General features: G+C 36.0%; 2 protein-coding genes across 2 annotated transcripts; one reads left to right on the top strand and one right to left on the bottom strand.

Moving 5' to 3' along the window:
- Nucleotides 1–1,274: 1,274 nt before the first annotated feature.
- On the top strand, nt 1,275–6,347 carry LOC102599443 (protein ABCI7, chloroplastic). Its single transcript, XM_006362436.2, has 3 exons — nt 1,275–2,279; nt 4,907–5,166; nt 5,890–6,347. Exons 1-3 carry the CDS (start codon nt 1,389–1,391, stop codon nt 6,203–6,205), a joined length of 1,467 nt encoding a protein of 488 aa, XP_006362498.1. The 5' UTR covers nt 1,275–1,388; the 3' UTR covers nt 6,206–6,347.
- A 465-nt stretch (nt 6,348–6,812) lies between these two features.
- On the bottom strand, nt 6,813–13,269 carry LOC102599769 (protein phosphatase 2C 29-like). Its single transcript, XM_006362437.2, has 4 exons — nt 11,129–13,269; nt 9,767–9,880; nt 8,566–8,830; nt 6,813–7,395 (listed from the first exon to the last, which is right to left on the bottom strand). The coding sequence occupies exons 1-4, from the start codon at nt 12,968–12,970 to the stop codon at nt 7,271–7,273; spliced, it is 2,346 nt and encodes a 781-aa protein (XP_006362499.1). The 5' UTR covers nt 12,971–13,269; the 3' UTR covers nt 6,813–7,270.
- Between the last annotated feature and the right edge of the window lie 2,088 nt (nt 13,270–15,357).

A 15,357-nucleotide genomic window follows, 5' to 3' on the forward strand; every position in this document is an offset into this window, starting at 1 on the left:
GATGCTCCTTGCGTGCACCTGCATTTGATGTCTAATATGTACCCATAAATAGAATGATGTAACATAGATATATAGTCAATGTGATAAAATTACATTGTTTTCCTATTTTTCCTTCAACATATATATGTCTCCTGTATGAACGGGTTAACAAGGGTGTAGGTACTTGACAAACGTTATAAACACTTTTAAATGACAATTTATATAACTTGACAAGGCAAGCACAAAAAAATTGTAGTTTGCAAGTTAAGAATATTTTCTTGTCTTTAACTTTTTTTAAAATAAACAAATAAAAATAAGCATTGTTTTTAAAGAATTAAAATATGAAGCAACATTTATTTACCATTCAAGTAATCCAGATTTAAACGCTTTTCAGACTTCTTTTATAGTTTAATTTAAAACAAGGTGAGACATGAAAAAAATGAATAATTTAAATTAAAGATGTATAAGAATGTGCAATAGTAAGAATATAATATTAAAAAAATTGAATATTGCAATTTTTATTATAAAATAAAGGTGATTATAACATAACAAAAATTATTCTCTGAATTTTGTGATATTAAATATGCAAAATTGATAGCGTGAGCAAGAATTATTTTTATAAAGAATTTAAAATATAAAAAAAATAAACATATAAAAAATCATAGAAATAAAACATCTATTATATATATCCCTCAATTATTTCATGTGTTATATGGTTCCCACAAGGAAGTAGATAATAATGCACTTGTTATTTTTTCAGATTTTTCTTTCATAGTCTTTTACTTTATGCAAGATTTTCAAAAATCCAATCGCTATATTTTGAGTATGCATAAGCTAATTTACACTTGAATAAAATGGCCTCAAATCTCACATGAAAATTAAATCACACGAGATAAACCTCATGTGATTATAAAATCAATCAAAGAGCATGTAAGATCTAGGTAAACATGTGCAATAAACTCGATCGAGAAAACATGTTGTGCGTTTGAAACCTAACACTTCCCATTTAATTGATCACTTGATCAATCTTTCTGATAGTTCATATAATGTTATTCACCGAGTGACATAAATAGTAGGAACCTTCAATGGAGTGATTCAACCCGTAATAGGCCCAATTAAGTTCAAACAGAAACAAGACTTCCCATTTGATTGATCAACTAACTCAGTCACCCTTCTGGGTAATCCATACAATGTTATTCACCGAATTTCAAAATCGAAGAGACTTTCGATGGAGTGACCCGACCCGGAATAGGCCCAATTTAGTTGAGACAAAAAAAAAACCCCAAATTAACCTCAAGCCCAATAATTATTTTCATCAGTGCCACCAAATCTTCTTCTTCCTCTGTTTCACCTTCATCAGTGCTGGAAAAAACTCTTTTCTTGAAATCTAACAGAGACCGCCAATTTCAATGGCACTTTCGGCTCTTTCACCGACTTTCTCTACAAACCCTTCTGCATCATCAACTTCTTTATCAAAAACAAGAAGAATCACCCAAAAAAATCCCAAATTTAGTGTCTTTACTACCCCTAAATTCACTCCAATTTCAGCTCTTTCTGATCCATATGTCCTCCAAATAGCTGAAACTCTTGAAGATTCATTACCTTCTACCTCTTCTACACCACTTCAGAAGTTAAGAATCAGTTCCTCAGACACCCTTTTGTCAACCCCTTGGCCATCTCGTAAAGATGAGCCTTTTAGATTCACTGACACTTCTTTTATCAAGAATTCAAGAATTGAACCAATTCAACCTCCAAAGATTCCATCTTTGAGTTCTTTGGATATTTCTGTAGATACCCTTTTGCCTACACTTACAATTGTTGATGGTTATATAATGGATTCTTTGTCTCAGTTGAATGAATTTCCTAGTGGGGTTTATGTAGGTAGTCTGTTGAGGGTAGATTCTGAGGCTATAATGAAAAGGGTGTCTGAATATGAGTTTAGTTTTAAAGGGGATTTGTTTTGGTTACTTAATGGTGTAGGTACCCCTGATGTAGTACTAGTGTATGTGCCAGAAGGGTGTAAGGTTGAGAATCCATTGCTATTAAGGTACATTTCTGCTGAAGGTAGTGATAAAGAGTCAAAAGCTTTGCCTTTTTCGAACCCGAGGGTGTTGGTGTTAGTGGAGAAGGGAGGTGAGATTAGTATAGTTGAAGAGTATGTAGGTGGAGATACGGATAAATGTTACTGGACGAATTCCGTTATGGAAGTGGTTGTTGGGGAAGGAGCAAAGGTGAGCCATTCTTACATCCAAAATCAATCTTTCAATGCTGCACATATCAAGTGGACTTGGGTTCAGCAGGTAAACTTGCTCTTCTTTTTTAACTAAAAATGACCTTGATAGCACGCATTGTTCGAGTATTTAAGTATAAGTATCTCATCTATTGTGTAGTTTTATGCAAGTATCTAAACTAAAAAGTCGTTATTGTTTGCTTTGCTTCATCATGAAAGACAATTTTAATTAATACATACAGGTCGCTATGGTTTATTCATGTAGGAAAAGTAGAAAATAATCTAGGCTTTCACATAAGAGAATGTTCAAGGAGTTCTTAGAATTTCTAAGTTGATACAATGCACCTATAGTTTTGGTGGAAAACTTGTGATAAACTGAATATCTCAATGATATAAAAGATTGGGGATCGTAAATTCTCTACGTTTTGGTCAACTGCTTTATCAGGGAACATTTTTTCATTTTAATAAAATTATTTACCTTGTAAAAGAAGAAATAAAAAATATAGGGGATATAGAATGATTTGGTCGAGTTGTGAAGATAACAGAATGCTAGTTAGCTACTTAGTTTTCTCTTCTCTATCTTGACCAGCTCCTTTTTTTGCTGTCCCTCTCGACACCTAGAACGGGTTCTCTGCTTGTTTTGTTACAAATCAATGGCCTCTGAGGAGTGATGGTAGTTGTAAGCATTGTTCTCTACTTCATCATTTCTAGACAACTGCTTCCTTCTGGCCTCTTGACTCCCTTCAGGCCTGTTATGTACTAAAGCTGGCAAACTCCATTGTTCTCGGTTTTACTATTTGTTGATAACCACTTCCGTCTAAGTTGTTGGGCAGAATCCCTTCAGTTCAGCAAATTAGATCATTGACTTGCCTGGTGGCTGGTGATTCAAAAAAAATGGAGTTCCTCAAAATAGGTTGCTCTATGTCACATGGATTTTATAGGAGAAGTCAAGTCCATAATACACAAAAGATGTTACATTTCACTCTTGAAATGTCAATACTACAGCATATAAAATGCAATAAATCTTCTGTGGTAGTAGAATGCACTCCTCTGTTTTCTGTCTGATTGGTTTCAAGTTTTCCTCAAGCTTCTCAACCTGAAACCAGGAAATACCACGTCATCTTTAGGGTCTTTGTAATTCTATGCTAAACTTCAACCTTGTATATGCTTGAGAACTTTATATTGCAGGATGTCAGAATGAAACTCAAACACTTCCTCTCTCTCTTGCATCATATTCTTGAGATCCGTTACCTGCTTCTATGTACATACAACAAATAGACTTGTACAACCTTACCAGTTTCAAAAAAAAAATAGACTTGTAGAATAGCAATGTTAATATCCAATGAGCTCTTTGAGATATCACTATATTGAAATGACTTGTATAAGTTTCTGCAAACAAAAGTGGTATCAGCCAATTCAATGAACCTTATTGTTGAGGCTTTCAGACTCCAATTGCTGATCTTGTTCTCTAGCTCTGAAACCTTAACAAAAGTAAAAGTAAAATCAGAATAATATGCAAAGCCTTACCATATTAATCTGCAGTTCATAGAACAAAGCTCAATCATCACGTGTGAATAACCTGAATATGACTCGATTGAAGTAAGCCTTCTGTTGCAGACCGGCACAAGCTGCTTCCTGCCCCTTCGTCCTCTCTGAAAGCAGTGAAAGTTGTTTCTCGATTTGGCCGTTTAATTTTAATGTCTTTGAGTTGAGCTGGTTTTGCAAGTTTCTTAATCTATCCTGTTGGGTTTTGTCAACGTGCTTCTTCCCCTTAGCCTTACCCTCAAGGTTCTGTAGGCTTTCCTCAAGCTTCTTCAGGGTTCATTTTTGGATGTAGCTTCGTTCCTTGCTTTATCAAACTGCCACCAAAAAGCAACAAAAACAAAGAAGGAGAGAGCTTACATTAAGTGGTTGAGTAGCATTCTACACCAAGAAATCTTATAGACAAAAGAAGGGAAACAACGCTTAGAAAAGAATATGCATGTTAAGAGGTATATGGACTGTGTAAATACAATGCTTGGACTATGAAGGGGAGCCTTGGCACAATGGTAAAAGTTATCACTGTGCAACCAGGAGGTCATGGGTTCAAGCAGGGAAACAACCTCTTGCAGAAGTGCAATGAGGTTCCATACATAAGACGCGATGTGGTCCGGCCATTTCCCGCACCCCATGTATTTTGCAGGAACTTAGTCCACCAGGCTGCACTTCATGAAAAGGAAAATACTTATTGAGAGATTAATATCAAATGGCACCAATTCCTTCTTCACTCTTGGATCAAACCCAAGTTGTTTCCGCATGGCTTTGTGTTCCTTTCTATATATGCATTATACAGAACATCCATGAGAAGTGGTCATTATATAGATGATGCTGTTATGGACCTTGATAATTAGCTCATCTAGTCTTGGTGATACTGTAACTTTTTTAAGAGCAAGTTTTGTTTGAGCTGTGAAATATGTATACCACTCCCTGCTTACTGTCTATTCTCTATTTGATTCTAATTGTATGTAGCTTATTTTTACCTTTCACACCATGAGCAGAGTTAGTGAAGGAAGAGTATACTTTTTCTGTTCCAGGAGATAGATCTTATTAGTAGCTTTAAGCAACTCGTTAGGAACTTCTGTAATATTTTCAGTTATTTTATTTATTTGTCTTTTGGGCAGATTAAGTTTGCTTCATGGTCTAGTTGATTATTTTCAGGAATCAACTAGCAAATACGAGCATATAGAAGTAAGCACTGGTGGAAAGTTAAGCAGGCACAATATTCACATCCAGCAGGTTGGTCCAGACACTGTTACTGAGTTATCAACGTTTCATATGTGTATCTCGGATCAAACACAAGATCTGCACAGTAAATTAGTCCTAGATCATCCACGAGGTGTCTCTCAGCAGATCCATAAGTGCATTGTGGCCCATTCGTCTGGACAGGCTGTTTTTGATGGAAACGTTCAAGTCAATAGGTATTGTTATTCTGTCTCACCTTTGATGTATATTTTAGCGGCTCGTTGTTCTGCAAATCACCAGTGTTGAACATTTAAAAGTACTCATATTGTTTCATTGGCTTGTTCTAGATCTCACCATAGTCTGTTCCAGTTCATGTTTGCTCGTGTGTATGTCTTTTAAAATTATTTACGAATCTTAAGAAATAAGAACTAATGTCCTATACATATGGGGAAACTTTTTTCTAGGACGAGTTCCAATGTTACTTCGATTAAAGATACCTTTTACTATTATCTCACTCTGGTATAATCTTGTCATTTCTTGGTTTATTGTTCTGCAATCTAGTAAACTAAAGAAACTTATTAAGATAGTACAAGGTTGAACAGAAGTTACATATTCCATCTTTGACGTAGGTGCAAGTTAGTAGTCTCTAGAGTCTAGTCAACTCTTGCTTGACGAGGTGTCTTTTGCTAGGTATGGTACTCAAATCCCTCGTTTTTCTAGACTCTTCTTCTTATTCTGCCCATGTTTAGCAGACACTGGTACTTCATGATGCTTTCTTAAAAATACTAACTAAACCTATGATTAGCACAGTTGAGGGACACCAGCTATTGGAAGTTTGTCAATAAGAGATGTAGTGCAAACTTAGGGGAGAGTTCATACATGTTGTCTATGGTTTTGATTATTGTTTATCTAGTTTGTAAGATTAAAATTTGTGTGTGTAATTTTAAACGATGTTGCAGATATGCGCAGCAGACAGATGCAGGACAACTTACACGAAGTCTCCTTTTGGAGCCTCGGGCAACTGTGAATGTCAAACCTAATCTCCAAATCATCGCTGATGATGTCAAGTGTTCCCATGGGGCTGCAATCAGTGACCTCGAAGAGGACCAACTGTTTTACTTCAGGGCACGGGGTGTTGATGCTGAAACTGCCAGAAAAGCTCTGATCTTTTCGTTTGCAGCTGAAGTAGTAGACCGTTTTCCAAATGCCTCGATTAGAAAGAAAGTTGAAACTCACATTAGAGAACTGCTAGATCCCTCACGCCCTTCACGGTGAGCCTTTTCGAAATGTGGCACATTTTTTCTTCTTAGTTTCACGCTGCACTAATGATAATGGACGAATATAAGCAGTTGTTCAGTGTAATGTAATTCTTTTTAGTATTGAAGAAATAAATATGGTGATGTTTATTTGAAACCTCCATTGGCTGCACCAAAAGTTGTATCTTTTTTAAGACAGTGGAATTGTTTGATAGGAAGTACAATGACTTGTTTCCTGATGAGGTGCTTTTTAATTTTGCACTGAGTAAGGTTGAGATGGTCACAAGCTTCAAAATTGTATCGGAGCAAGTAAATGTTCATCATAAATTTTCTCGTGTTTGGCTCATGAGAAAAGAATCAAGCTCACACATGTGAAGATGTGTTAAGATAACAATTATATAAAAGTGTGTTCTTTCTGATAAAAGCTTTTAAATGAAATGGTCACACAATAAAACAACGATAAATGACTTGTTTCACCCAACTAAGCAAATTTAATCTGAACTAATAAAATATTAAGTGAAAACACATCACTTAACCATCATTATATATGTACTAAAACACATGATCTACATTCATTAGTTTGATATAAACACCAGATGCGAGTAAGTCTATCATAGAGACTGCAATCAGCATAAAAAGAAATTTTGTACCTTTCCCTTTACCCCATTCTGTAAAGACTTTTTTACACAAGGGTTCAACAAGAATTCTCTCCTCTGTAAACCACATTGGTGGAAATCCACCTCCAAAATAAATATTTATACCCTATAGATTACAAATTACTTGTTTGGCTCTAAAAGGGTAGATGAGATGGGAGGGGGAAAAAGAAAGAAAGAAAGAAAGAACGAACTTGAATGAATGAAAAGATCTACTATGCAAAATCTAAGAAGAAACTAAATGAAAAGATCCAGTTTCTTTCTTTTCTAGGAGCAGTTCTGAGCAATCCCAACTACAAAACTTCTACGTTCACGAGCCTTGTCGTATATCTAGTACTAGTTCTGGTTGTAGTCAAGGGTATAACCGGAGCAAGAGATCAAAATTGCGCTGCATATTACTATACATGGAATAGATCGCCGGAAGAGTAACATTAGAGGTACTTCCCAGACGACTTCCAAATTCTTCCTTCTAGAGATACCACCATAACTGTAACATCATCGTGGTACTTCCTACGATCTCCTTGGGGGATGTCCAGTAATTCATGTAAATCCATTCCTGCAGATATAATTAACCTTCAGTTATAAACATGTAGTTTTGCCTGCCCTCAACTGAAACAAATCATTTAAAGAGGCCCGTATAAGATAAACATGAAATCAAAGATTTTGTTATCATAGTTTTACCTAAACCACAAAGACACAAAATGAACTGGTACAGAAACACGATGCCACAGTATGTAGAACAATGAAATTGTCTCAAGTTGTTTAAAAGGAATGTTTTTTTAATCAGACCGGTTGCTTGTGGGAGGGAGGGGATGTCTGTCAAACCTAAAGAGACCGAAAAAGAAGGTACACAAAACTTCTTCAACTTCAGCATAGCCAATACAATCAGCAATATAGCGCTCAAAACTTCAGCTACTTATTGGTGCAGCCAAGTATGTAGCACAGACAACATTGCAGTGCTAGCACCACATATAACCTCGGAAAAAAGTATCTATTACTAGAAACACATGACTTCCCAATTATTTAAAGATCTCAGTCCTGCAGCACTAAAACTATTATTCTGATTTGCATCTACATTGACTTTTGGGGAAGATACAAACTTATATAATTGGAAATCCACAAACTTTAACATCAAGTAGTCTATTTCTACTTCATGGTTCAGCTTACAAAGCTTTTCTAACCTTTTATTACCATAACTTTTTTAAATGGCTTATCTAAAACTCAAATAATTGTTGTTTGCTAAAAACAAACTAGCAGTGATGATATTATTTCATCGTAACAATTGTTGTTTTTTTGAAAATGGTAATGTTAGTAGAACAATTATTTCGTAGTAACAATTGTTAGGTGATATTTGAGAAGGATAACAGCATATGATAGTTTTAATGTTCTTTTAAGCAGGGAATTTTTCGATCATAGAACAAAAGATATTCAGAATGATGAAATGGGCCAACATAGATACAAAGACTTCACACAGCCTATCTCTAATTTGGGATTGAGAAATAAAGCTTCAGCTTTTATGAGAAGGAAACTGCTAGTTAATTCATCAGCTTCTAGATGTTCAGGTACCAAATACAAAATTGGTCTACATTAGAAATAAAAGAAAAATGACACCAAGTTTGAATAATTAAACACACTTTTCACATAAAAAACTCAGGGTATGCAGCCAAAGTCATCAGTAACTTTAATCCCCTTAACTCCCCACAGAAAGACTAGAAAGAAAATGTACCAGCTTTCTTGGCTGCACGGAATAAGAGCTCCTCAATCAGATGCTGAGCAGGATCCCCATCAGGAAATTTCTCCATGAAATTCTCAATATGACAAACAACCTCCAGATTGCTCAAATATTGGTATAAGCCATCAGAGGAGAGCACCAAAAACTGATCTCTAGGACACAGTTTATGATGTCGCAGCGAAGGCGTACAAGACAGATAAGGAGCATCCCCAATATACTCGTTCCGAAACATTTCTAGCAATGGCTCATTCAATTTAGGCTGCATCAGCACATCTCAAAATATTAGGCTGACTGGAAACAAGCATGTCAAAACAGAATATAAGTCTACAAGCGGCACATGCAAAAAACCACATTAACTATTTAAAGCATGATGCCACCCAAATAAGTAGATGTCTGGCAAACTTTGCATGTTCAGAGTAACTATAGGCGGAAACAAACAGTAGTTGTTCATTCCATCTTCCAGACATCCATAGATAAATTTAATCGAATCAGAAAAAACATACAGGCCAGTATATCTGGCATATCAACTATGTAATAGCACAACATGGAAATAGACCAAAAGAAGGCCTGCTGGTGCCACAACTTCTAGGGGAAATTTCACAAATAGCCACAACAAATAATTAAGCTCCATAGCTATAGTTTGCTAATTACAATTCATAGCTACATGTTACAGGGAGGAGAGAGGTGAGCGAGATTGGGAGAGGGAGGAGAGAGGTGAGCGAGAGAGGGCAGAGAGTGGAAAGAGGTGAATTGTATTTGTATATATGTCCAATTGTACATGTATATGTAACTGGTATATTTGTATATCTGGCGAGCGAGATTAGGAGAGGGAGGAGAGAGGCGAGCGAAAGAGGGCAAAGAATGGAGAGAAGCGAATTGTATTTGTATATCAGTCATATAATTGTATATGTATATATATAATTTGTATTTGTATATGTATAAGAGAGGATAGAGGAGAGAGGAAGAGAGGAGAGAGGCGCACGTAATTATAGCTAAAAAGAGGCTACGAGTCGCAATTAACTCAAACTATAACTATGTTAGCTAATTAACTAGTATATGTTTGCTTATCCATGTAATTTCCGCTAACTTTTAATATAAAACAAGTACCTGAATAAGTAAATGTGCAAGTTGATCCAACAGCTGGAGATCTTAGGGATAGCAAATGAGGATGGAGAAAGAAAAGCAAATGACAAACCTTTTTAAGGAAGCCCGCTCCAAAAGCACGAGTGACCTTTAGACGGCCTTTCACTCTATCATTAATAATGCAGTTGCTGTCATCTGGGTGTTCATTCTTAATTCTAGTAACTTCCTGGAGATTGTAACAAGAAACAAACTGTCTAAGGACCTGATTAATTAAAATAAAAACACGGAGAAATATAACAAGCAATAGACAATTAAATATGTTACAAATTTCACTATGAAAAGTAAGAGTAATTCAAATTACCTGCTTTACTCATTTAGAAATAATTTAACTTTAAATTTTTCATTTTACTTACCCTTAAGGAAATGATATATCGTCACAAGTATCAATGGCTTATTTAGGCCACAAGTTTCAAAAATCTTCGTTTCTTTCTTCAACGCCCAAACATAACATAAAATTGGACCAAGGGAGTACATTCATAACATTTTAAACAATTATCTATAAGATTATAGAGTATATTTACTGTCTAGTGTTGCTTTTTGAAGACAGCTCATGTGTGATGAGGCACGCATCTTAGCACCTTGGTGCCTACTCTAAAGCGACATCGAAGCGAGTTGAAGCACAACCTAGGTTTTGCCTAACTTCAAGCCTTAAGCGCGCCTCAAAATGAGCCTTCAACAACACTCCAAGGAATTAATGCAACTAATCTCATCATCAATATCATAAGAACTAGAAACTACACATCTGACATGGAAAAGATGAATACGAATAAAGGATGTGATGATAAAATCTTAGTAGTTCCTCTGCCCTTCCACCCACCGCAGGTTGGCTGAGAGGGAGGTTCACAAGCATATTGCTTAACTAGCCTAAAAAAGCATGTTAATTCACCATACTCACAGTATATTAACATTAGGAGCAGGAGTCTTAATGCGGATAGGAAAAAATATCAGAGTACTGGCTATTCTGCCAGCCTCAACTCAGATGGGAAAAAATGTCAGACAGACTACTTGCTATCCTCCCACAAGTCCTTTACTTGGGCAGACAACAATATGAAATAGCTTTGCATATAACTAAAGCAGGAAACTGACTTTGAGATCTCTTTGCTTCAAGGTTCCTATCTAGAAATGATATTCTAATGAAATTGCTTAACCTACTACATTCAATGATGTTAACCAGTTAAGCCAGTATTGAGCACAAGGGAAATTGTGTTTCGGGCCAGTAGATAAATGAAACAGCTTTTAAGTTACATTAATTGATCAGCTTGAAGTTTAATAACTTTTACTGAGCAAAATATTTATTTAGTACTTGGAAAAAGCGTTATACTTCTTAGTTCTTACTAAATTATCAAACTTCAAATAAGGATGAAGCACCAGCAACAACCAATTGACAAATAATAAAGAAACAAAGGATTCTTACTTCCTCAATGCTGGTGCTGTGATCGGTAGACAATTGCAAGGCAGTCAGCTTAGCAGCTTGAATAGGTATATCATTCATCACCCTACTTTCCTCATCGCCGGCAACTATGGGTTCTTCAACAATGCCCTCAACGGCCAACTCACTGTTACATGGACCTCTTGATTCTGAACTACAACTAACCTCCTCAGGCTCGTACTGTGCCACAATAGCACGACTATCTCCCGCATTCATTACATACACATCTTCATCTCTCATCAGAGCAACCAACAAACATGAACCCATTAATGCAAGCTCAGGATACCGATCAAGAACTTTATCTGTCATATCCAAGTATGCGAGTTCAGTGAATTCGAGAGCTCTTGACATTGCTCTCAAAACTAACTCATGGTCAACCGGGCCCACCTTACGCCTCCGTTCACTTCTATTAGTCCTTTCTTCTACTCTATTCTCCCCTACTTCAACTTTCTCTTTAGCTTGCAATCCAAATTTCCATGGAAATAACCTCTTACTCTCTTTATGCTTAATTAACAATCCGTGTTTCAACTTCGACAACAACAACGACCTCCTATTAACTGCTGAACCTGCACTATTTACACTTAACGCGTCATCTACTGAAAATGCAAATCTATCCGAACCCGAAAGATCAAGACCATCCTCTGTCTCAGCTTCTGCTAAGTATTCCCACAATCTCCTCCTCCTAACCACTATTTCCCCTGATTGAAATGTCACCTTCTTTTCCGACCCTTTATCTGGATGTTCCAAATTAACCTCATTTCCACCTTCTTCAACTCCCCTATTTGTGGGGTTAGCTTCTCGATTTGAATTTGGTTCGTTCGAGTCCTCAGTGATCACTTCGTTTTCTAAACCTGCATTTTCTGCTTCCTGATTACTAGTTTCTTCACTATCCCAAAACAAACCCTCTAATTCTTTGTACATTGCTTTGTACAGATGACTCATCAAGAATTCAGGTCCATCTGGGCCATTAAAACCATCATAAATCCCAACAAAGAGCCATCCATGCTCTTCCGATACGACCACATGCACACGATCCTCACCGGCTTTTCCCAATGCCCATTGAACATTTGAATCACTCCCTGCATCCGAATCACGAGTACAGTTTCCGGCAGCTGTCATTTCCTTTCTCCCAATGAAGTTTCTCACCGGAACCACCCAAGGCCGCTTTTTCTCAGAGAAGCTCCGGTAGAATGCCTTCCTAATTCCTGCAATGCCATTCTTCCTTCTCTTTTTTACATAAGCTCCACCTAATGGAGCTGAGAAGGGAACTCCACCGCCGCCATCGGAGCTAGCAGCAGTGTCTAGCGGTCCAGATAGAGCACCTCGCTCAATTGGACCGGACATAAAAAACGCTCTTTCCATTGGACCGGATGGTTCGCCGCCGCGAGGAACCGGTTGAAGAGGTAAAGCACAAAACGACGACGTACTTTCAAACCCATTGACAACACTACCCTTTACACCACAAGCAAAACCCACAACACTCCCATCACTACCAGTGGCATCATCGTAAATATTGTCAAGTTGGAGGACAGTTCTAGGAGTCGAGGTATTTGCACTTACAGAAGCACCGGAAATCGCTCTGAATCCGGTTTCCGCCGAACCGGTCAGTCTGTTCCTCCCCGGTTCATCAAACCGGAGTGACTGAGAAGGTGAAACAAATCGATCTGAATTGGTCGGAGAAACTAACCGGGCTGACGACCTCACATAGCAGAAGGAATGACCAAGTGTTTCATCAAGCGGTTCACTTCCGGTAAAGATCACCTCCGGTTCACCCCGGTTCACCGCCGGGTCAAGACATGGAAACAGCTGCGAAAATCCTCCTCCCATCACATTCGATTCATTTCCCACCCACCCACCTCCACTACCCCACCTATATATACAAAATTTATATCTCTACACTTGCAGAAAAACAAAGCAAAAGAAAAAAAAAACAGTGAAAAAGAGAAAGTGGGTGTGCTTGATGAAGTGAAAGGGAGTGTAGTTGTCTGAGTTTCCTGGATTTATTGTGAGAGAAAGTGATGATATATGGAGAGAGAAACAACTATACATGTATGTATAGATATAGAGAGAGAAAATGGAGTTTTGAGTTTTTTTTTTGTAATGTTTTTGCGGGCTGATGAAGTTTTGTTTTGAAAAAAAATAAAGAACAAATGAAGAAGAAGTGATGCTTAAAGAGAAACAACAATGTACTATATATCACTTGACTTTCTTTTTCTATGTTTTTTGGTTTCTTATTACGGGCTTGATAATTGTATTAAGATTTGATTAACTTGAATTTTCTATGTTCGACTAATTTGAATCGACATCGAGAAAGTGATTTTGATATAAGGGAAAATGAAAATGCAAGGGTAAGTCATTTATCACTTGTGTTGTTTTCTTTTTTTCAAACTGTTTTAGTAATGATTTTACTTGAATCAAGGGTATGAACGTTTCATTTCTTTTCTTGAATTTTTCACTAGATGTTTGATATTTATATTAAGATGTATTTATTTAGATTAGTCTGATACTGTGTTTCTCGTGAAGTTCATTAAGAAAAATATTTACTATAAAAGCCTCTTTTACATCTAAAATTCAAATCTAAAAAATTTAAATATAAATAAAAGAATCTTATTTATTCCACCTGCGATAATACTTGACTTTCATCTAAATGAGTTTTATAATACGATTGCGGTTCATATCATCTTTTAAAACTTTGACACATACCTCTACAAAATGTTTTTAATAATGTAGTGATAAGAATGTTTTTTTTTTTTACAATTATTTATATCTTCAGCATCTTATTACACTAACTCCACTAATTGATTATTACATGTGAATTTGAAAGAAAATAAAGGTAGTTGTTAAATATTTTACGTAAATTGTGATAATTATTTTTCAATTGCTGACTACGAATGAGACGAAAAGATTTATAAAATTCATACATCCGAACTTAACTAGCTAAAATTACCATAAAATAATAATTATTACGCACATAACGAATGAAAAAGGCAAGATATTAGCGACATTAAAATAGTGGTGTTTCTTTCTCTCACTTAAATTCTTCTGACATTTAAAATTTGCTAGCACGATTAATTTGAAGCCTCATTGGATAAGCTTAATGTAAAATTAAAACATTCTTTATCGAAAAATATTAACTCAAAACACTTGGTTAAGGGTAAAAGAATTTTGACCTTACAATCAAATCTCAATTAATAATTTTTCTAATCAAATCTAGAGATAAAAATATAATTTAAAGTTAATTAAACGTCTAAATCAAATTGTCATCAAACACATAATCTATCTTAGCGTTATTGAGTTCGTAATTAAAGTTTTTACATAATAAATAAGATTTTCTTTAATATAATACAATATTTAATCAAAAGTAACTAGGTTTTCTAAATCCCTAAGATTGGGATGCAATGCTATAAGTGGAATCTGAATTATTTTGTTGTATCGAATTCTTTAATAAAAATTTTAACTTCACCATTACTCGTTAGTAATACTCTATATCTGCCCCTTTGTAATATTTCAAATTTCTTTATTTAAATTTTTAATTCCACTATTAACCGTAAGTAATACACTACATTCGCCCTTGTTAACTATATCAGGACAGGGGAAGAGAATGCTACATTATATATTGACAAGATTTCGAACATCGTCACTTCAACTCATCAAGTGAGATAGCCCTCAATCCCAACGTTGCGATGATAGTTAATGGACAATTTTAGGTCTAAATTTTAAAAAATAAAATGTGGTTGGGGAGGGAGGGGGGTAGGGTCAACGTAGTGGGTATCGAGGGGCATATTTTGTCTTTATTTTATGGGTTGCTTTTGTCTTTATCGTTGTTTTTTGGTTACTGCGTCTGACTATTTGTTTTTGTTTTTACACCCTCCCAAAAAGGTCAAGCCTAAGTTGAATATTATCACCACTAGGATTTGGACTCTTTCCATACTCTCTTATGACCCTTTTACCCCCCAAGTCATGTGACCGTGCTCTGATTCAGGGGCGGAGCTAAGTGGGGGCGATAAAAAAAAATACCTTCGAGGTTAATTTTTTTTTCTTATGTATATATACATGTTGATCCAATCTCCTTAATTTCTTCGGGTTTTTTTTTCTTCATATTTTGAACTCGTTTAGTGAAATCTCTGACTACGTCAATACGTCACTATTAATCGCGCTGTTTTCACGCGACACTCAAGAGTTGCTTTATGATATTGCAGTAATCGCACAGAAAT

The sequence above is a fragment of the Solanum tuberosum genome, unplaced genomic scaffold, assembly GCF_000226075.1.
Source record: "Solanum tuberosum cultivar DM 1-3 516 R44 unplaced genomic scaffold, SolTub_3.0 scf00402, whole genome shotgun sequence".
Taxonomy (NCBI): domain Eukaryota; kingdom Viridiplantae; phylum Streptophyta; class Magnoliopsida; order Solanales; family Solanaceae; genus Solanum; species Solanum tuberosum.